The sequence below is a fragment of the Rhinolophus sinicus genome, linkage group LG13 (assembly GCF_036562045.2).
Source record: "Rhinolophus sinicus isolate RSC01 linkage group LG13, ASM3656204v1, whole genome shotgun sequence".
NCBI classification, from domain to species: domain Eukaryota; kingdom Metazoa; phylum Chordata; class Mammalia; order Chiroptera; family Rhinolophidae; genus Rhinolophus; species Rhinolophus sinicus.
Genome location: NC_133762.1, coordinates 19,676,100 through 19,699,065, shown reverse-complemented (window position 1 = coordinate 19,699,065; position 22,966 = coordinate 19,676,100). Strand labels below are relative to the sequence as shown.

General features: G+C 42.5%; 1 protein-coding gene across 1 annotated transcript; it reads right to left on the bottom strand.

The window, feature by feature from the left end:
• Positions 1 to 419: 419 nt before the first annotated feature.
• On the bottom strand, positions 420 to 10,215 carry PRELID3B (PRELI domain containing 3B). Its single transcript, XM_074317416.1, has 6 exons — positions 10,036 to 10,215; positions 5,869 to 6,037; positions 4,571 to 4,660; positions 4,068 to 4,138; positions 3,843 to 3,945; positions 420 to 2,442 (listed from the first exon to the last, which is right to left on the bottom strand). Exons 1-6 carry the CDS (start codon positions 10,065 to 10,067, stop codon positions 2,323 to 2,325), a joined length of 585 nt encoding a protein of 194 aa, XP_074173517.1. The 5' UTR covers positions 10,068 to 10,215; the 3' UTR covers positions 420 to 2,322.
• Positions 10,216 to 22,966: the final 12,751 nt, after the last annotated feature.

Here is a 22,966-nt window from a genome sequence, read left to right as displayed (position 1 = left end):
TGTTGGCGCACCCCACCCTGGGGTCCCGGCCAGACGGCCCATCTGCGGACCGAGGGCTGCGTCTCGTCGTTGGCAGTGAAAACACCTGGGTGCCTCCACCTCTGAATTGCAGTGAACAAGTGAATCTGGACAAAGCATGCAGGCTCCCCCTGACATTTACCAGGCTTTACAGCAACCCGTCAAGTGCGCCAAGACCGGAGGCAAATGACTGGACAAGGAGTGGGAATAAAAATCGGAGGAAAAAAGGGTTGGAGGCGAGATTCCACAGCGACATCGAAAACCCTAGTCTCTGCGCGTCCAGTTTGGAGGAGGCTCAACCTTGCAGCGCAGAGCCCGTTTATAGAGGCAATTAAGTGTATTCTTAGGATGAAAAAAAAATCATTTTGCTCTTCTTCACATTTTAAAAAAATTACAGGAAAAACAGTAAAAATAAAGATTTTTATTAAACGTTCTTAATTCATGATTTCCACTTTTAATATTAAATAGGATAAATGCTCCATCGTCCCAGAGTCTCATCTTTGAATACTTGCCAGTTTAATCCTCTCAAATGCATCTGCTTGCTGCACATTTCTATTTTAACAGGTAAAAGCCATAAACTACCAGCTATTTTACTAAAACAGGTAAATACACAGGAAAACAATTTAGAGAATTTTATCGTATTAGGTCAGAGTTAAAAAAAAAAGCCAGGATAAAATTTGTTCAGAAATCTTTTTATCATTGAGGCATTCATTACACCTTTTTCTGAACAAGTATAATTTACAGAAATTATACAAGGCACCTTTTTATTAAGTATCAGTATCTAGCAATGTTTTGTTTAGCTGAAATATTTCAACTGTAAAAACCATCTCTGGTTACCAAAAATAATCAAAAACCTTATTGAATTTAACTTGCTTTTACAAATGCCCTAAGAAGTGTTCTGCTAAACAATATTTTAAGTAGAAAAACACTAACTTTTAAATAGTTTGGTGTACTACTTCTGTACATATATTACCTGGTTTCTTTTATAGGAAACCTGACTGAAGTTTATCACATTAAGCATTGCAAAATAAAGAGCTAATCACCTTTTAACAAAAACACTACCTGCAACAACTGCAAGTATTCAATATTTATGGTGGATAATTGACTGCTACAAAATATGAAACAAAATATAATACTGGATGGTTTTTCAGAGTGCAGCTGCCCTTTGGCACCCCAAATGAGGATTTCCCATGAACAAAAGCTGCACAGCAATTCATGTAGTGGTTAGTTTAGGTCAATGCTCTTTTCCTCTCTATTCTTCTTCCTCACCGCCCCCAGCCCCTGCAGTGGCACCATATTATTAAAAACATTAAGTACCTGGGATTTACGCTTCAGAGCAAGACATCATTTGAGTAATTTCAAGTGATGTACAGCTAGCTCCTCATGTAAAAAAGATGTTTTGTGGTCACAATTACTTCAAAAAGTAATTATATTCAAATAACCTGACATATCATGCTTTAGCAATTACAGAACCATGATTTTGACACATGGCAATTTATAAGTTAGGCAAATGTGAAATGCTAAAAGATGTGAACAGCTGTTCTCTGTTTAAGTTTAGAGTGCTGCAAAATTCCGGTAATGACTTTATTTTTTTCAGTTAACATAACCAGCCCACGATACAGCATACTAAGTCACAAAGTACAAATCCAAGGAAGGAAATACTTTTACTTGTTACAAAACTTTGGCAAATCAAGACGGTACTCTTTAATACAATAAAGTCATATTTTTTGATTGGCATTATGTACTTAGTGATATTTTTCAGTACAAAAATGTCATTAAGTACCAAATTAAAAGTGTGGTTGTTAATGGTGGTTTATAGCAGAGGAAGTTATTTTATACAAATCAATGTCTTTTAAAACTATACAATTTCTCCTTTTAAAGTGAGTTCCCTCTTAAAGTTTGCTGCAAAGGGCAACTGTGTACATTTAAGAGGTCGCTCTGCTTTGTTCTACAGCTGGTCCAAAGCCAGGTAGAGTGCCAAGGCATGAAAAGCTTTAAAAGTCTACCTTAAGGCGCTGTAATATGCTAAAACCAATTTCCAAGTACTTTTCAAAAATCATTAATTTTTCACGTAAATAATGGAACCGTCAAAGCCAGACAGTCATTTTAAACACTAACAATTTTAGATGAGCCCTTTTATTTAGATACCCTACACCTCTCTGTTTTGAACAAGTCACATAGCTTTTCTTCAGTTTACTAAAAAAAAAAATTCTACCTAAAATATAGTCGTACTCTTTAAATAACAAATAAATATATTGCCAGCTAATGAGACCCGGGGTCCTGGGTGCTGCATGTCAACATTCATCATTTCTCTACAAATGCTGCCGCTGCCATCGGTGTCCTCATGCTCCCTCTTGCTGAAGCCGTCAATTCTTCAATCTCAGCATTTAATTGATGTATTACCCATTCCATTGCTTCTCGGCCCTTAAACAAATCCAAAACGTTTATTGTTACCAAGAGAGCAAAGGCACGTATCAAGCAAATGGCACACCAGGAGTAACCAGGAGCATTACAAACATAATTAAACCTCACCAGGATGATTTTTTGACCTGGCTTTTCCTTCTTAATGTTATTTACCAAATATCAAATGACTTGAGCAACTGGCTTGATCTATCAACTGATTTTTATTTTGAATGCAAAAGATGTTCTCAAAAGAATCTACAATTAAATGACAATAATGATATTTTACTTATTTCATGATTAGAGTGGTGCCCTTTTTGGGGGTGAGGTCAAACCCTTTTCTTTTTATGTCCGTATTTTAAACAAAAATCCTGTAGAAGGCCCTGAAAGATCTGGTCCCTGACTACTTCTTCAACATTCTCTCCTGGCACTCTATGCAGTTCCTCGAGGAAAAGAAAAAGAAGCATTTGTGCTTCCGGTCTCAGGGCCTTTGCACATGCAGCTCCACTGCCTGGAATGTTTCCTGCACACCCCTTGCAACCAACTCATGGCTCGTTCAGCACTTAACAGAAACGTCACTTACTGACACTCATTAAATACTCTCAGACCCTTCTGTACTTTTCCTTTCCTAACGACATGTTGTGTGATTGTCACCTTCCTGTTAGTTCCACAAAGGCAGGGACCACATTTGTTTTCTTCCCCGCTGCATACCCAGTCTAGCCTAGCACTCTGCCTGGCACAGAGAAGGCATGTATGAGTATCTTTTGACAGCTAAATGATTATATTAAAGGCGTTACAAAGATGTACGCGAAGCATCTCTTTCTCTAAACTTACTTTGTTTAAATCATGGGTTCTCAATTGGGCTAGGTGGGGGTGGTGATGGAAAAAATTGCCCTCTTTATGTACAAAGCCCATCCATCCATCCATCCACCCATCCAATCTATCATGTTAAATAACTTCATGGGGTAGAGTGATTAGGAAAAAAATGTCTCAAATGGATCTGGGAAGTGGGGGCGGGCAGGAAATGATAATGAAAAAGGTTGAGAACTGGTGCTTTAAACAATGAAACATAGCTACACATCACCGAGCACTTCCCATGTGCTGGGCCCTGGGCCATGTACATTCTGTTGTTTACTCTTCATGCCTAACCCTATAAGATGGGTAGTTAATCTCCACTTCAGATGGTAAACTGAGGCATAGGAAGGTTAACTTAACCGCCCAAGGTTGAAAGGCTGGTAAAAATTAGAACTTGGATGTGAACCCAGGTGTGCTGGAACCCACAGCCTGTGCAAATAACAGTCTATATGGAGTCTCACTGCATTGTGGCTGAGTCAGCTTAATGAGGACAAACACCCATTCAGTACTAAGCTCTTCCAACAAACCAAACCCAGGAATAAGAGCAGTGAAGGAACAGCCGCACTTACTTTATTAGCATTTGAAGATATCGTATTTGCCATCAGTCCTTCGAGATAACTACTGAGACTGACTCCTTTCACGGTGATTATGGCTTCTTGAGTCAAAACGGTTCTGGAACAAAACAAATTCACACAGCTTCAGAATGATCTAACTTCCACTTTTTAAGGAAATATTTGATTGAAAAAAATTAAAATACCCTGTAAAGTAAGTTTGTTAAAACATTTTTTACTCACTTTTCTGGGTCCTGAGGATGTGGTTTGTATACAAGTCTCTCATCTACTGAAACCATATTTGTAAATGAAATCTATAGAATAAAAAAAATCAAATCATTTGGGAAACCAAGGTTAAAAACATTTCCAAACTAATTAATAAGCCAAAATCTTGCTAGCTAAATATACAACAAATAAACCACTTTGATGTTACTATGTAAATGAAACTTAAATTTCACTATTCATTGCTTACTTTTTATTAAAAAATAAATTTGACAAAAGTATTACAATAGTAATAATATGCACAGCATCCCAAATTCATTTTATTGAGTGCTGTCCCCCAGAAATAATAAGCAGGCTCATTAGAGCAGTGAGGCTAAGCTGCCAACAGGCAGACAATCCAGCATGTCAGTTTCGCTTTCCCACGCCACCATGGACAGCTATACTCCTCTGTAGGTCAACTGCAGAGGAGACAAAAACTTAAGCCAAATAGTTTAAAATAAAAACAAAAGGGAGCCAAAACTTACATTAGTGGATTTAAGTTCCATTGTTTTCTCTACAGGATCAACTACAGAATGTTCTTGCACGTATGTTTTGGTTCTTGCTGCACCAATAAGCTAAATAAAACATCCAGAATTAGTAATCAGAGGAGGAAGGATTTCTTAACAAGTGTATCAATATTTTATCTGAAAGTAAAATGTGTTAATGTCTTGCGTCAAAAATATTTCATAAAACACATGAGGCATCAGACAAAGGTCAGGAAGGAGGCCCATTTGAGAGTGACAGGAATCCACACACCACAGATGACATAAGATTCAGACACAGAAAGAAACCCTGCCCAGAGGCAACTGGCAACCAACCCACTGAGAAGGACTGCAATATAAGGCAGGACGCTGAAACCGTGTGACTGTGGAGCAGTGAGCCTGAAATACGGACATCAGAACCTTTGGGGGACACATGGCATCTAGAAAAAGGAGAGCGCAAGTATCTGTTGGGGTGTTCCTAGAGCAGTCTAAGGGACAGGGCGTCGTGGCTTCATTGTCCTGGCAGAAAAGCAGGAACCTCACTAAAGACAGTACCTCACATGCAGTATTACTCCCCCGGTGCTGACCCCCAGCCAATCCCCTGGTCTTGCTCATTTCTGTGTCCCCACTACCTGATGCAGCGGTCTGTACAAAGGAAACAATCAGGACATTTGCTGTTGACAAATATGTACTTTAGTTCTCCTGAGTGGACCTACCTTCTAGAAAGAGAACTTCTTTCACTGAAAACTGGGTCCACTTATCATACCAGAGTTCTCTCAATTATAAACTGGCATTCCAGTTTCTTGCTGATTAAAGCAACTCACTAAAGCCTGCTCGCTTGTATCTGAATGGAATGCGGTTTGTGAATGTATGGGGAGGAGTGCCAGAGCTTGGAACCAATATGGCAACAGCAGAGTCTAAGGATTTGCTCCTCACTGAATGTACACGACCTGCCACTGACCACAGCAACTGTGAGCTAACGGCCACCAACTAACAGACCATGACTCCCAAGTTTTACTATGGGTCTCCAGCTGGTGGCAAAGCAGAAGGAGAATAATTCCGTTTAGATTTGAGAGCATTAGCTGGCTTCCTGCAGAAGGTTTTATCGGGTGCCTTCATGAAGACTGTAATAATATTTCTAATTCATTATACACTCATAACTCAAGTTTATTATAATACAATTTGAACTGATGCAGAAATGACATTCGGAACTAGCTCCCACAACCTATTTGAAATTATAATGTGGTTTAGAAAACTTTTCTCCAGCAGTCACATTTCTACAGGAATAGAGACACACTTACAGATTTAACAATAGAAGGCAGTCCCCACTCTGTGCTGAGAAGTCTATGGCTGTGCAACTTTCCAGAAGGATCTACATGTCTGTCCAATACATCAACTCCAACCACACTTGGGTTCATAGGGTTTGGGTATTTCTGCATTGCAGCTGTTGTAACAGTTTCCCATGGGTGCCTGCCAACATAAACCAAAATCAAACATTTAAAATATGCATATAAATTAAGCCAGCTTTATAACCCATCAAATTATTGTTCAGTTTAATTAATTTATCTAGGGACAATTATTTTCTGGAACATTGACTGCGAGATGATTCTGGGAGCTCTATCTATATTTTAAACACATGTAGGTTTCAGTATTTTTCCAGGACACAGGCTATACGGTTCCATTAATATCCATGAAGCCTACAGAGTACCCCAGTACAGTTTCTTAAAATTTCTATTGTTATAAAGAAGTAACAAGTAAAAGAACTTACATGCACTGTAAATTCTTACAGGAACTACAAAAAGATCCACAGCATTACTGAGTTAAATATGGTATTAAAAATGTTTTTCTCATATTAAGGTAATAAGTAACAGTGGCCCCTCCAATCTTTATCCATTGTTTTTCTCAAAGGAGTGATTCTGATTTGTTTTGAAAAGGTCACTAACAGAATAAAATGTTTTTAAGATGCTCCTAATGTGCTATTTTTCTACTATTCTTAATATAATAAGCATTTGCTTATCATCTAGGAATTGAAATGGTAACAATATCATGGAACTTGCAGGATCTTTATCTTCTAGAAAAAGCAACGTGCCTGGGAGATTCAAATATGATGCACATTTGTTCACTTCACAACTTATGTGCGTAAGATGCTTATACAACAGACATCTTTTTCAAAAGAGCCCTTATGAACTACACCGAGTATGAAAGGTAACTTAACTTTTCAGAGAACTAAGTCTGACAGCTACTTCCTGCCAACAGGGAAAATCTCAACACCATTCAGTTCCCAGGACCCTGGACAACTAGTGACGTTATTTTTAATGTTTTCATTTTTGCTATAATATTATATAAAAGAACCTCATTCTGTTTTTAATCTCAGGCAATCAATGCAGGTATATAAGTGGAGCTACTTTCTAAATCTAAACAGTCCCCACAAGTAGAAGTGATACAGGCCAAACATTGATTGTTACTAAGGTAACTATCTAAAATGAAAATCAGATGCACCCTTTCCTGTTTCCATCTAGCCACATACCAGTGTTAGCGGGCTTCCTTGCACTTATCTCTTTCCCTCGTCCCGTCTAAAAAATTAGTAATTGTATGACTTCAGGGTGGTTATGCAGTATTTGCAATTTAATCCTCTCTTCTCTGAGCCAATCTGAAAACACCGATGTTGACTTGGCTTTCACTGAGACGGCTTTATGAAACATAACTGGCTCAAACATGACAAAGGACGCCTATTACAATAGTCTTCCAACAATTAATTTTAACTGTACCAATGTAATTATGTGACAAGACCTCACGCTGGAAGACATTCAAAGACAGCACCAAAGGGCAGTCTGGAGAACCTGGGGGCAGCTTACTGACATACCCAATGTCTTCGCCTATAAAATGAGGTGGGAGACACTGTCAACTCCACTCAAGTGGCAGCAATGTCTTGACTCTCTTACCAAAATGTAACCAATCCAAAGAATAGTGCCTGGCACATAGTGGGCATTCATATTTGTTGAAGGAATCAATGAATGACTTCAACTGGATGCAAACGATATGCTGGGCCTCGAAGGAAGTGTTGGAAAAGCAAAGATGGGTAAGACACAGAATAATGACTTAGATGTTGAAAGTAATATCCTTAAGACGGGATACACAAGGAAATGGTGTAAGACTTGTGAGGGGAGACTGTGACTTCAATTTCAGGTATGCTGAGTTGAAGAGCCTGCGGGACATATGAGTAGAGCTATCTGGTAAGACCTGAAAATAAGGATTTGAAGTTCAAGATGCTAGAGCCCAAGGTGCAGATTTGGGTGGCATAAATGTGTAGCTATCAGCTGGGACTTTGATGGAAAAGCCCTGATTATGTGGGGAGAGTCAGGATCAGGGCTTCTTCTCCCAGGACATGTACAGCATTTATTTGAATATGTCTGTCTTCTGGGAGGAGGGTCCTAGAGCTTTCATCAAATCTCAGGGAAGTCTGGGACAAAATGAGAGAGCAAAAGAGAAGAATCACTGATGAAACTCAAGACAAGAAGGCTAACGATAGAATCGCATGGAACACTTACACTACAGGGGAAGAATAGAGGGAAACGTTAAAGTAAAAAGGGGAGAAAGACTGGGAGTGGGGGTAGAGGACAAGCCAGGGCATAGTGTGTTAGGGGTGACAGGAGAAGCAAGTTCTAGGGAGACACAGGGCCAAGAACTCTTGAAGCATTTAAATCCAGAAAAGGACTGCAAGGAAGAAACCATTCCCGATCCCAAGGGCTGAAATGGGGCAGTGAAGAATGACCAGGTTAAAGATCATTAGAAAGACTACAGCATTTGGGTCTTTCCCGCAGAACAATACACTAGGAAGAAAAGAAATCTCCCTTCTGATTCTAACATTCTATACTTTCCAGGATCCAGTGGACTCGTGGCTGTGTCTGTTTCACTGAGTCTGTAAAAAGTTTTCAACATCTTTTAAAATTGCCCTCAGAAACACTGCTTAAAGAAATCAAATAGTTAACTAAAACACGCTACAAAGCTATAAAAATTAAAACAGTGTGGCTACAATAGCAAGATCAGTGAAACTGAGCAGATAGCTCAGAAATGGATTAATATATAGATGACAACAGTGCTTAGGACAAAGACACATTTCAAATCAATGCGAAGAAGCCGAACTAGTCAAACAAAGAGTGCTAGTGAGACAGGTTAGTTAGCAGGTTGTTAGACAGACAGGGAAGTAGGTCCCTGGTGGAGTAAACGAAAGACAGCCATTTCCTGACACTCCAGGCTCTGAAGTAGACTTGAGGTTAATAAGTTATCTCATAAATCACTTTTGGCCAGACAAACGGAGCAGATCTGATAGATAGGAATGGGTTATATGGTTAATCCCTTCAGGATGGGCAAACAGGACAGACCTGATTAATTCCATTACAAGGTGCCAGCCCCCTTCCCCAAGCAGGCAAGGGAAGTTATACAAGAAAGAGCGTTTGCCTTAGTCACTGGGCACCCCCACTTGGGACCCACTTCCACTCGGGAGTTCAGCCCTTTGCTTTCAATAAACTATCCTCTTTTTAAAACTTTGCTTCTCCTTGGTCCCTGCTTCCATTCTTCAGTCTCATGAGACACCACCCCGCACTCACTCACAAAGAAGAAATTCTGCATCACTAGGGATAACTGAGTAACTATCTAGGCAAAAACACAGCTGCTTATATATGTGGCTCTTTTGTACGTGGAATCATGGAACCAGAAGGGCATTTAATTCCCACCAGTGGGGGTAAGGCATCATCTCCGTTACTAAACAGTTCTTGCTAACCCAGCGATGTGACTGCACGGGGCCTCGAACCCCTTGTGCACAGGCCGGCCCTGACAGGACCACGTCTCAGAAAAAGGGTTCCCCAAGGTCACACAGCGTGTCGGAGCCACGACTGAACTTTGGACCCCGACTCCCAGGCTCTGGCCCTCAGGGTAACAAGCAGCCGGGAAGGTTCCATCGTCTGGGCGCCTGAGCTCATCAAACTCACATTCCGAGGTAAGGAACTCCACCCAAACGGTGGCGGGCGACGAGCCTTGACAAGGCCCACGCCCTCCTCCTGGGATCCTCGAGTCCATGTCCCACGGGTTTTGGAGGCCGGAAGTGGAAACGAGGGGCCTCATGCGCCCCCGAGGGCAGCCAAGCACCTCGTGCTGAGCGACGCTCCCACCTCGCCAGGGGCCAGGCCGCCAGGGGCCAGGCCGCCAGGGTCCGGCCTCCGCCGGCCCGCCTGCCCCCGCCTTTCCCCAGGGCCGGAGGTCGGGGCTCTTCCGCCTGGGGCCCATTCCTGGGGCCCAGAGCGCCCCGGGCGCCCCCCAGAACCTCCTGGGGCTCAGGCCCAGCTCCCTCCCCGTAGGCCCGACGTCGGGAAGCTTCCTGCGGGGCGCCTCGACCTCACCAGCACTCCAGCCGGGCCCACCCTCCCACCCCCGAGTTGCCCCGTGACCCCCGCCCCCCGCCCCGAACTTACTCAAAGACGTGCTCCGAAGTCCAGATCTTCATGGTGCCGGGGGCCTGCGCGATGCCGGGCAGCGCAAAGTGGGAAAGAAGCCACACTGGCCGCGGCCCCCCGCCTCCCAGCCACCCTGCCGGCCGCGCAGCGCGCACGCGCCGTCGGGCCCGACGCGAAGGACGTCCCGACGCACTGCCCCACGCCCTATCCCGGCCCGGGTTTTGCCCCAGCCCTGCGCGCGGCGCAATGAAACCCCGCCCTTTAGCGCCGGGCACACTGCGCCGGCGCAGTTCCGGGAGCTGCTCTCGGGGACGCCGGCGCCGCGGCTGTGCTGCGCAGGCGCGGCACGCGGCCGACGGCCCGCCCCCTCTCGGGTGTCGCGGGGACCGCTGACCTTTGGGCCGACTTGGGTCAGGCCCAGCGGGTTCCTGGACGGATTGGACCATCCCGCTGCGCCTGTGCAAACCCGCCCGGCCCGTACTCGCCTCGCGTTGGGAGGCCTGTTGACGGGTGCGGTCAGTGGGCTTTCGGGGACAGTGCCCGCGGTGTTCATTGAGCAGTGTTCACGGCACCCGCTAGAAAATTCTCCCCACCTCCTGTCTCAGCCAAGACTGGGGGGCTCCAGAGTTCATCCAGCCAGTCAACCGGTCACCTCCTGTCTCATCCCAGGCTTGGGACGTCCCATCAACTCTGTGCTCACACCATCTGCCCTCCCGGAGATTATGACCCTGGGTGGGGATGAGACAGACAGACGAGGAGAAACGAACGTCAGACAGTGTGACTAGTGCCCCGACGCGGGTGCAGTTAGGAAGCACGAGTGCCAGACGGATAGACGGGAAAGCTTCACAGCCCCGGGTTTACAACATGGGTCTTAATTCAGATGTCACCCCCCAGGCCCGCCTTCGTCAACCTTCTTCAGAAGATGCTCCAACGCTTCGTTCCTCCATCACAATATCCTGTCGCGTTTTTCTTAGCACCACTCAGAGATCATCTCTGATTAACCTCGTTTGAATGGAAGCCCTTACACGCTCTTGCATAATAATGATTCTCAGTACCTCGCCTATAGGAAAGGCTCAATGATGATTGAAAAATGAACTAATCATTATTTGTGGAATGAATTACTGAAATCGTCTAGTTTATCAGTTTAACTTCCACTAGACTGTAAGCCCCTGAGGGTGAGGTTCTTGCCAGACTTGTTCAATGATCCTCATGTACCTACATAACAATTATTTGTTGCATAAATGAATGAACGACTAAGAAGTGAGGGGGCAGGAGGGAATGCCAAGTGGTTTCATCTACAGATGAGCCTTGTTTAGTGGACAAAATGCCTGGCCCAGCTTTCGGGATAAGCCTCCCTCCTCTGCTCCCCGCACAATCTACAACCTTGTACCCCCTAACAGAAAATCTTGACGTTTTGAATGATGACTGTGGAGGAATATCTTTCCATCTGGTTATTTAGAAGCTAGTTAGAAGCACTGCCTCATTTTCTTTCTTAGCTCATTTGATTGTTAAAAACAAAAGCCAGGTTAATTTAGAAGGGAGGATAATTAAAAAAAAAAAAAAGCTGAATCCTTTATATTGAAAAACAGAAAAATTACATTAGACGGGAAGGAAAGAATATGTGGATAAGTGCAATTTGTGGTACCTAGGACTTAAAAAAGAGCCCTGCAGTACTTAGAGTGAATTCTTGGGGAGGTAATGCTTTAAGGGTTGTGGAGAGTGCCTCCGCTTTGATTAAGATGTGGAGTTAATGTTGCTGGATGTTAAAACACTGGTTCAGGAACCATCCCGTTCCTGGACCTTCATGAAGCTGTTCACCATCCAGGATTCCTATTCTGTTTCTTTTAGAGAATATTATTCTGCCCAGTTCGAGATTTCTGTATGTGTGTGTTTTTTAAGTTGTGAAAATTAAATGACACCTATCTCCCACCCCCCCCCGTGCTATATCAGTCCATTTTACTCACTGCATGCAGAGTGATGGGGGTGGAGCCATGGAAGGACAGAGATCTAGGACCCAAGTATCTTTTCTGTGTCCCCAAGGTGGACATTATACCACCTAGTACCTGAATTTGGAGAGCAAGACCCTTACATACATTATCTCCTGGAGACACATTTAGAAACACCCAAAGGAATCGAATGGTTTTCAGATACCTAAGCATTGCATCTCTGACAGTACCTCTCACAGAAATAGGGAAGTCATTATCAGGTCATTAATTTGAAATTAAGTAGGTGACTGGCTGTTATGGCGCTTGCCCCAGTGATGACACATAATCCCCAGATTCCCACACCCTTCCCTGGGGGGAGGGAGGGAAAAATGCAAATGTGATTCCTACCAGCAAGGACCTTCATATCTGGCTGAGAAGCCAAAACACAATCAAGAAAAAACTAGAAGATATTTAAAGTGAGGGTTTGGTGTGTAGAGCAGAGAGACCCTTGACTGAATGAACAGCAGCCCCTTCGTAGAAAATGGTGGGCAGTGCGGCTTCCTAGACCACAGAAAAGGATTTGGCTCAAGGGCCGAGATCAGGGCTTGGCATGTGAAGGGGCAGATGACAGCACTGATGGTAGTGACCCACGGGGCCCAGAGACAGGCCTGGCTGGAGAAATGGATGAGGTCATGTGCTCTAACTTTAGCTGGGCCCCAGCTCCCTTTATTTCCAAACTTCGGTCATTCACACGCCATCTTCACAATTTTCCCTCTCTTCATACCATCTGTTCCATTATTACTTAAGTTTTTTACATCAGCTTCTTCATAAATACACTGTGAATGAAACTTTAAATAACTGCTATCAAAAGAGACCCAGTATTTCTTCCCCTGATATACACGAAATACATAACAATTAAAACAATAAGCTCCCTACCACCTTTCCTAGACTCCAGTAGTGGGTGTCTCACTTCAGGGCCTACTTCCTAGCTTTGTGACTGCTTTTGTGTCTTACTCATTCTCTTCAAACTTCAAACCCCCCTTTATCTCTGAATTCACTGTGAACTTCTTCAACTTTCCTTCCCTTCTCTTTAAAATGTCTTTTGGGGCCAGCCGTTTGGCTCAGGCGGTTAGAGCTCCACACTCCTAACTCTGAAGGCTGCTGGTTCAATTCCCACCTGGGCCAGGGGGCTCTCAACCACAAGGTTGCCAGTTCAAGTCCTCGAGTCCCACAAGGGATGGTGGGCTGCGCCCCCTGCAACTAGCAACTAGCAACGACAACTGGACCTGGAGCTGAGCTGCGCCCTCCACAACTACGATTGAAAGAACAACAACTTGACTTGGAAAAAAGTCCTGGAAGTACACACTGTTCCCCAGTAAAGTCCTGTTCCCCTTCCCCAATAAAAAAAACCACGTATTTTATCCACATTCATCTCTGTATTTCTACAGGAGTCAGAGAACATATTCTTCCTCCTTTCAATCTTTTTGCCTTTGCCCCCTTGTTTATTCATTCAAGAAACAGCCACTGGTCACCTATTCTAGGCCATTATCCTCATGGAGCTTACACTACACCAGTGGTTCTCAACAAGGGTGATTTCTCCCAGGGGACTTTAGGCAATGTCTGGGGACCATTTGCTGTCGCATATAAGGAGGGGGTGCTATTGGCATCTAGTAGGTAGATACCAGAGATGTTGCTAAACACCCTACAGTGGCCAGGACAGAGACAGTCCCCCCACAACAATGAAGTACCCGGCTCCTAACGTCAGCAGTGTCACAGTGTAGAGGCCCTGGGCTACAACTAACAGTCTGGCCTTGATTTTTTGTTCTTCAATTCCCAACTCAACAACCCTACAGCTACATCCATTACTCACCATCCATCAAGAGGCCACACTTCCACACCCTTGAACTTTGTACATGGCATACTCTGCTTAGAATGCTCTGCCCCTTTATTTGCCCTGAAGACTCTTACTCATGTCTTGAGACTGTGAAAATACTCCACTTCCCTTGCGTGCCTCACATATATGCCTTTGACCTTGCTCAGTACAATGCTTTGTTTCTGCCTCTGTGCTCCTGTTGGCATTTAATATAGACCTTATTATCGTAATTTGTGTGTGTCCACAACAGCAATTTAAAGTACAAAGCGATGACCTCTAGCTTAGCTTGTAAGCTGCTATAACAAAGTACCACAGACTGGGTGGCTTAGAAACAAGTTTATTTCTAACAGTTCTGGAGTCTGGAAGTCCAAGTTTGGGGTGCCAGCACGGTTGGCTTGCCAGCTTCTCATTATGTCCTCACATGGTGGAAGGGGGCGAGGGATCTCTGGGGGGCCTCTTTTCTAAGGGCACTAATCCCATTCAAGAGGGCCCCACCTTCATGATGTAAGCACCTCCCAAAAGCCTCACCCCCTGATACCATCACATAGGGTGTTAGGAGTTCTACATATGAATTTTGAGGGGACACATTCAGACCATAACAACTTCTGTGTTAAAGGGATGGGGGGGGCCTTCTTATCTAACTTCATTTTTTGAGTCCTTGCTGTAATGTGGCTACACAGGGAATCATCAAAACATGGAAATATTCATTACTGAACCAAATACTTAGAAACTTGGTGCCCAGTGAAAACATTAGCCTAGACCCTCACTTGCTGAGCCCAGTTGTTTGCTAGTTAGTCTCTCCCTGGTGGTCCATGGCTAAACACGTACCACAAATGGTTGGAAAGTGAAATGGAAACTCTTGGACAAGGTGCAGGATTTTATCAGGTTGAGGAGAGTGATGCGAGAGACCTCCTCCATCACACATGAAATAGATGACTTCTACAACTAAGGCCGTTAACAACCGAGAAGAGAAAGTGAAAAAAGAAAAAGCATGTCGTGAGTCAATGATTTGAATGGCTAAGCATTGGGACAGACCCATGGGAAGATTGATCAAGTCCTTGAATATCTATGCAAAGATCTGGTCTGTGAAATTCAAACACATCAGGCAGTGCTTTTTACAGTTTGGTGGGGAAATTATGGCCAAAACTAGCACTTGATTCATTTGATGTAATAAGAATTTGCATAGATTTACATTTTAATCCAAGTGTGTGTGTGTGTGTGTGTGTCTGTATCTCATAATATATAAAATATATGTTATAATATCTGTATCATGACATATATGCATATAGGTGTGTGCGTGTGTTTGTGTAAATAAACTTACTACCATCATTTTATATTTCATTTTTTTCAGGACAAAGTCTCAGCCACCATTTTTGTTTTCTATTATATACTCTGAAATTTTGGTGTTGGTTTTACGTGGATTCAGTGGGCTTATTGGGCAACAATTATATACTAAAAACTAAGGCTTTCTTAAACCCCGGGAACTGAGACTCCATGCGAAGATTAGTTAGGAGAAAGATACAATAAGTACTTAGGGTGAGAGACAGCCAAGGGCAGAGGTGGGAGGAGAGGAGACAGTGTGAGGCGTTTCTAGGAAGCCCCACTAGTGAGCCCTTCCTTGCACACTCTCACATTTTCACTTGTGAGCCAGACAGCCCTTACAAAATGGACAGCCAGAGTCAGTGTGGCCACAGAATGAGCCAGACAGAAGTGGACCGCACAACTCAAGCCTGAGACTTCAACATCCCATAACCTGTCCTCTCTGAGGATTTTACTGACCGGGAAGAAGGGAGCAGGAAGCGAGGGGAACACCGGGGCTTGCTGGGACCTCAGGCGCAGAGCCCACCTGCTTGTCTCTGAGAAGGGGAGCTCCCTGGTTTCAGGAACCTCACATTACTTCTAATTTAACAAGTTTCTCAAGTCAAATTCGATTTTGTTCCCATTAGTGACTGAAGATTTCGAGTAACTGTCCAGAACTTCTGATCTACGTGATATTTCCCCCCGTTTTCTGTTTACCTAAGTATCTAACCCAGTTATCCCTGAATTCCTGTCATAAGAAATGAATCTCTTCTCTTGGGAGGACTTTGGCTATTCCAGTAATTCCTCATCCTGAAAAATTAAGGCCAATTTCTTAGAGCTAACTCAATTTATCTTATTAGCAGCCTTCCTATAATCAGGCAGTCCATATCGAAATTAGCTTTATTCTCTTTCTATGCTAAAAGCTGTTGCCATGAAAGACTCCCTCACATATACTCTCACCCACAAAGGTATAAAACCTGGCCAGAAATTCTCACAAGGATAATAAAAATGTCATCACTGCCCACGTGCCCTGAAATGAACAGTTCTTGCAATCCCTTATTTCACGTTCATTTAATGTATTTTGTTTGGTCTCTATTATCACCTCAGGAGATGGAAAGGTGAAAAGAGGTCTATTGGCCAACTGCTGAGTGTCTGAAGACCAAAGACGGCTCATAGCAGCATTCCTATGAGAAGATATAAGGCACGTTTTCCGTTTTTCTCTCCTCTTGTAAAGGACTTTTCCTATTTGAAGTCACCCAGACAGTGACCTGCTGTTTGGTAACTAGAGCCAACATATCAAGTCAACTGCTTGCCTCTCGTGTCATCAAGGGGGGTGTGTGTGATAATTCGCACTGAGGTTCCCCCTCTCTGCGAGAGGCATGGTTAGATTTACAAAAGGGGACAGGGCCTGGCTCTTCCCTTGCTGTTGAGCTTGGTGGTCCCCTCCATTGTGCTGTAGGTAAATTATTAATAGTTTTCTATCTTTGCAGGAGGTAAATGGACCAATCCAGAAAGAGACCAGGCTTTGCAGGGGGCTCCTCTTCCAAGTAGCCCCATCCACAGGGGACCTTGGAAACATGGAATGACAAATGCAACTGCTTATTGGCCTGGGACGGATTCAGACGGCTCCTTTTTGTGCGGTCAATTTCTGGCTTGACCTTATCTTGATGACCTTTCGGATATAACATTTCAGTGGCCAGCAGCATGAACGGCTGAGGGAGTGAACAATTACAGCCACCATCCACTTCCTGAAAGCAGTTTAGCTGACTGCAGCTTCAAAGGAACAACGGGCACCTCTTTCAAACCCCTGGGGTCCAACCCATTCAATAATGAGTACCCATGAGTATTCTAGGATTAATAAATATCTCGTCTTTTATCAAAGCGGCTCAGGGCACATCACACAGATCCTTTCCTTTGCCAGTGTGATGGCTTGTAAAGAAAGGATGTGGGGGCTATTATTCTTGCTTTACAGCTAAGAAATGGAAGCAAAGAGATGACAGTGCCTTCCCAGCCATGTTCGCTTCACTAGATTACGCTGTGGGGACGGGGGGAGGGAGTGGTGACCCTATAACAACGCAAAACTTGTGTAATGTACTTGCCTGGTTTCCCAGGGTCTGGGGACGACGCCAGCCACAGCAGAACACAGAGTGTGACCTGCCCGGTTCCCCTTCTTTTTTCTGTGAGAAGGTGGGTGCGTTACAATGCTCTGAATGTAAGTGGAAGTGTAGTAATACTTGCTGGATTCTGTTCATAGAATTTGGGGTGGAATCAGCTTTTTGCTTTCTTATGGTCTTCCTAGGAGATCTGTTCTGCAGAAGTGTCACATTTTTTGTATGTACATTTAAGAAATTGTGTTAAAAACAAGCACAAAATGATGGAAGGTTGGATAGAAAGTTGGTTGTTTGCCATGAACCATCTTGTAAGGACTGACAGGGCCCTTTAAAATAATGCAGTATTTCATCATTAAGACTCTGCCCCCAGGACAGAAGGACCGCAGGACACTGGGAAGGACACTGAGAAGCTGAACAGTGTGAGGGGAGAAGGTTCTTGAATATGACTCCGAGAGGAATAGCCAAGGCCCTGGGAGTCAACAATATTGAGCAGCATGTACCTGTGGGCCCAGCAGGTAGCCCCTCCTCTGTTTCCCTGGGAGTCCATTGCTTTCCATGTTGTCGTGATGCCCTAACTGGTTGATTGAGTCAGTTCGTAAAAGAAAGATGAAACTGGATTATTGGCATCCAAGATGAAAGCCAGAACATTGGGTGGCCAACCTCGTTGGCCATGTGTAGACACAACCTTTATGCACATGAGCATCAGGTTGGAAAACCTTTAGGAAGAGCCGATGCAGAGAGGTCCACTTCCGTTCCTATCGTGTGTGCTCGTGCTTCCCCCCAAACAGAACAAAGCAAAATGAGACAGAATAAAACAAAGGAGTGTGTCCTTTCCACCTTTGTTTGTTTTTTGGCTGAGAAAATGGAAGGTCTACTCACATCTGTTAGAATTTGGCCAAGAAGCAACCAAGCAACCAGCACAACCCACTTTATTTGTGAAACAGGGAAAATAAAGACTTGCCTCTCTTACAAAAAAATGGCCAAGAGATTTTTCCATGAAGTATAAAGTAAACTCACCATTCTAGACTAGGAAGCAAACCAAAGCCCAGCACTTAGGATCAGAGGGGTTTGGGGGCCTGCAAGAACCCTAGGTTTTGATCTTCTTAGTTCTGGTGAGAGCACTGGGTCAGAGGGGACAGTGTGGAGAGAGGGTCTGTCTTGCTCACAGCTGGATCTCCAGTGACCACCCACGACCTAGCACAGTGCCAGACACATAGCACCTACTCAATAAGCATGTGTTGGTGAATAAAGGAATCAATGGAATGCAAGTCAAGAGCTAGTACTAGGTGACTCCATGCCTTATGTGTTGATGGGGGTCAACAGGAGTGTGGACAGGTTTATGAAGCTGGACAGTCACCGGAATGTGGAACTTGCAAGGCACAGATGAAGGTCCCAAAGCCAGGAAGAACACAAGAGTGTCGGGAGAGAACCACCAGGTGCCTGAGTCTGAGCAGTGCCCCCAGCATGGCTGTGGGTCAGTCTCGTAAGACTGGTCTTGGAGGCCAGAGCAGAGAGATGCCGAGGCTGCACCTGAGCTGGCGACCCAGAGCAGGCCTGGCGGAAGGATATACCCACAGGCCAAACTGCCTTGATCTGAAAGAACAGCTGTTTGCTTGGTCCTAAGGCTGGGAAGGAAAAGTGCTGAGCCATATGGCCTTAGTAAGTCATTGAGTGGCCCTATTAGAACAAGTGCCTGAATGATTGATTAGAAAAGAACGAGCCAGCCCTGCACACTGCTTTCCTATGTGCTACAAGTTTGTTTAGTGTCAAAATGTACCAAATCCACTCGCTCCTTCCACTTCCATTTTTCGTCAACAAAGTAGTTGACAAACGCATGTACTGTAACCACTGGAGAAGAGAAGCAAGTAAGGAGTTTTCTTAAGGGTCAGGGCCGCGCAGTGAAGCACTGGCTCCAGTAACAAATATCCCCTCTTAGGGACTGCATGTTACATAAAACAACGATGACGATGCTTACATACTTGCAGGCTTTTCTATCACGATGGAAACTTAGATTCTCAGAGACCTTTCTTCCAAACCCTGAGACACTTAGCAGATGGGGAAACTGAGGCACTGGACTGTGTGTTGACAGTCTTTGGAATGTGGTAAAGGGAAACCATATCTGCAAGGCCAGACTTTTCCCTTTCTTGACTTGTCTATTCACTAAGAGTAATAATATACAAAAAGCCTGCCGAAAGTAGTTTCTTCAAATGGCATTGACTGTGTCTCTGAAAAAGACAAAATCCTCAAATAGCTTTAGTTATTTACATCAGCCAACTGGTGTCTTAGCACAAATACATTCAGATATTGATATTTTTAACAGATTAATCAGCATGTAGCATGGGTTGTGTATCTATTAAAATATACTTTGGGGAGCTGTGGTTTATTTGAAAAGCTAGTATAAAATCCTTTAAGATTTATTTAAAATTAATTGAAAAATAGAAAAGTCAATAACTTTCTCTCAATGATCACTTATAAGCAATAATGAAAATTTTCCACTTAACTTAAATAACCTAAAATATGAAATTCCTAGGAAGAAATCTTAACAAGAGATGTATAGGACCTGTATGAAGAGAGTCACAAAAGTTTTTAGAAGAAGAACGTAACAGGAAACTTGACTAAGGAAGATATGCCATGCTTTGGGCAGGAAGATTGAATGTTTGATGTTGTCAATTCTTCTCAAATTAGTTTAATGAAATTCCAATCAAAATCCCAATAGGATGCTTTTGGAACCTGACAGAGTGATTCTAATATTCATTTGGAAGATGAAAGAGGTGACAATAGCCAAGAAAGTTTGGAAAAGGCAAAGAGGAAAATTTGATCTACCAGATGTTTCCACATACTGTCCAGCTATAGTAGCTAAAATACGAGGTCGGAAAATTAAGTTCGCAAACTCATCCTAGAAAAACTGTTACATACCTCACTGCTGAATATCACTATGGTCAACTTCGAAGTCCTCCCCTTGGGAAGCTATGCACTGATGCCAGCGCCTAGTCCACCCTTCAGAGCAATTTGGGAACTCTTTTTCTGGAATGGCCATCAGAGCTGTCATCGTATTACCCTTGATGTCATGAATGTCACCAAAATGTCTTCCTTTCAATATTTCCTTTACCTTTGGATAAAGAAAGAAGTCATTGGGGGCCAGATCAGGTGAGTAGGGAGGGTGTTCCAATACAGTTATTTGTTTGCTGGCTAAAAACTCCCTCACAGACAGCGCCGTGTGAGCTGGTGCATTGTCATGATGCAAGAGCCATGAATTGTTGGTGAAAAGTTCAGGTCATCTAACTGTTTCACGCAGCCTTTTCAGCACTTCCAAATAGTAAACTTGGTTAACTGTCTGTCCAGTTGGTATAAATCCATAATGAAAAATCCCTCCGATATCAAAAAAAGGTTAGCAATATCATTGCAACAAGTTTGCGACTTAATTGTCAGATATTTGTAGGGTTACACTGGACAAAAGTGGGTAAAAAGAAATGCCTTAAAATTAACCTTAGTGTATATGATATTTTAGCATTTGATTTAAATCAGCATTTGAAATCCAAGCATTTAAAATCCAAGGGGAAGGATACTTCAGTAAATAAATGGTGTTGGGACAATCTGTTAAATATTTGGAAAAAATAGAAAGTTGTATTGTCTCAGGCTATAAACCATAATCACATCTAGAGTAACTAAAGAGATAAACATTAAAAACCTAATTATTCATATAGATTCAACAGCATAAATAGTACTAATTCACAAATATAGAAAACATCAAAAACAAAACTAACAGGAAAATATTATATGAAAATATTTTCCACAAATATGATGAATTGAGTTAATTTTCATATATATATAGATGTAATTAAATCATTAAAAACCCACTAACCCCCTTTAGAAAATAAAAATACCTTGAACAGAAAATCTGTAGAAAAAGTGCAAATGGTTAATAGAGGTGAAAAAAATACTCAACTGTCCTGGTGATCCAAGACATGCAAATTAAAACAGTATACCATTTTTGGTCTATTAAACTAGCAATGATGAAAACATAGCTCTTATTCAGAGTTGGTGAATGTGAAGCGAAATAGGTACTTTCATACACTTCCGATGGAAGTATAAATTGGTACAATCTTCCTGGAGAGCAACTTAGCAATATCTATTCAGAGCCTTAAACATTCCTCTTTGTCCTCGTGATTCCCAGCCCAGCAATCCACCATAACAAAATATTCAGAAATTTGGACAAAGATCTAGATTGTTTGTAATGTAAAATTGGAAAAACTTAAAGATTAAAACAGTGATTTACTGATTGGATCATTAAGGAACAGAAGTAATCTCTCTAGGAGAGGGAAGGGGAAGGAAGGAACTCTAGGGAGAAAGGAGAACATGGGTGATAGGGGTGTGGAAGTTCACCGCATGGACAATTTGGAGAATGTAGACTGCTTTGTCATGGTTGATGTGGGGCACGAAGGAGGAGGTGAGGCTCAGACGCTCTTATTTAGTTGTCTATTTCCCTCATGAGAATTTAAGATGTAGGAATTCTGTGTTGGTCATCTTTATATCCTCCCAATTTCCTATCAGTTCCTTAATAAATGTCTGTTAGTTAATAAATAAATAGATTTGCTTTCAGATGTTGAGTGGTTTTGAGTTCCATCTTATTGACTTGTGGTGTTACTCTATAGCCAATGAAGATCCATCAAAATTTCTTAGGGAGAAAATTAATAAAGGCTCTTTGTAAGTAACTCGATTGATTTATTTTTACGACATGCATTACATGATATTTTAAAACAGATTTATGTGGACTTCAGTCAGTAGGGGGTGCACCGATGCTAATAATATTAATGAAAAACAACGCTTGTTTATTAATTTTATGGTTCTTCATCCTGGTTACTATCTATCTCCTCTGTGCTCCTCTCCTCACTCTGAAAACCACAATAATTTTTCACTTCTCACTACCACACACATACTACTAGTAGATAAGTAATGACTCAAAACCACCAATTACAAAATTGAGTTTTAAAAAGTGTTAATTTAATATTGCTATTTATTATAGCTGTTAAAGGTAAATGTGACATTTTGCAGAAATTGGTGTTATATGGAGAAGAGTTTAAATTGTGCTTATCATTTATTCAGGACAAATTTTCTACCAGAATGGATGAGAAAGTACTGAAAAAAAATGGAGGTGCTAGCTCATTGGTCCATGTGGATACTAATGCTATGACTGGAACAAGAATAATAGTGACCTTAAGAGAAAGGATACCTCACAAAATGCTCATTAAAAAGAAGGACTTGGCTATTGGAACATTATTTTCTTAAAGTTTTTTATGAAACAGAATTAATAAAATGCTATGGTTTATTGAAATAGAAAAAAACAACAACAAGGGAAAAAAGGGAAAAAAAACCACTGGAGTTGTATAGAAGAGTTGAGGGGAAAGTAAAATGAGGTTTGTATATAGTATTTTTGGTACAAAAAGGAACTTGAATGATAAATTTAAAATTTGAAGATGATAGTTAAAAATATTGTACCAGAATAATAAGTCTTGAGATCAAAGCATAAGAAATAGAAATCAGCATTTGATGGAAGACAATGAACAGTTACAGAATTCAAGAAAGCACAACCTCAATAGGACTATTTGTGGTAGTGTGGAGCTTGGAAACTTGGAGATGCCTAAATTTCATTAGACAAAGCTGTGTTCTATTGGCATGCTGACATAGGGAGCACCTGGATTTTCTCCCTTTTAATTCCTTTAAAATGCTTACAAAGTGGTGTA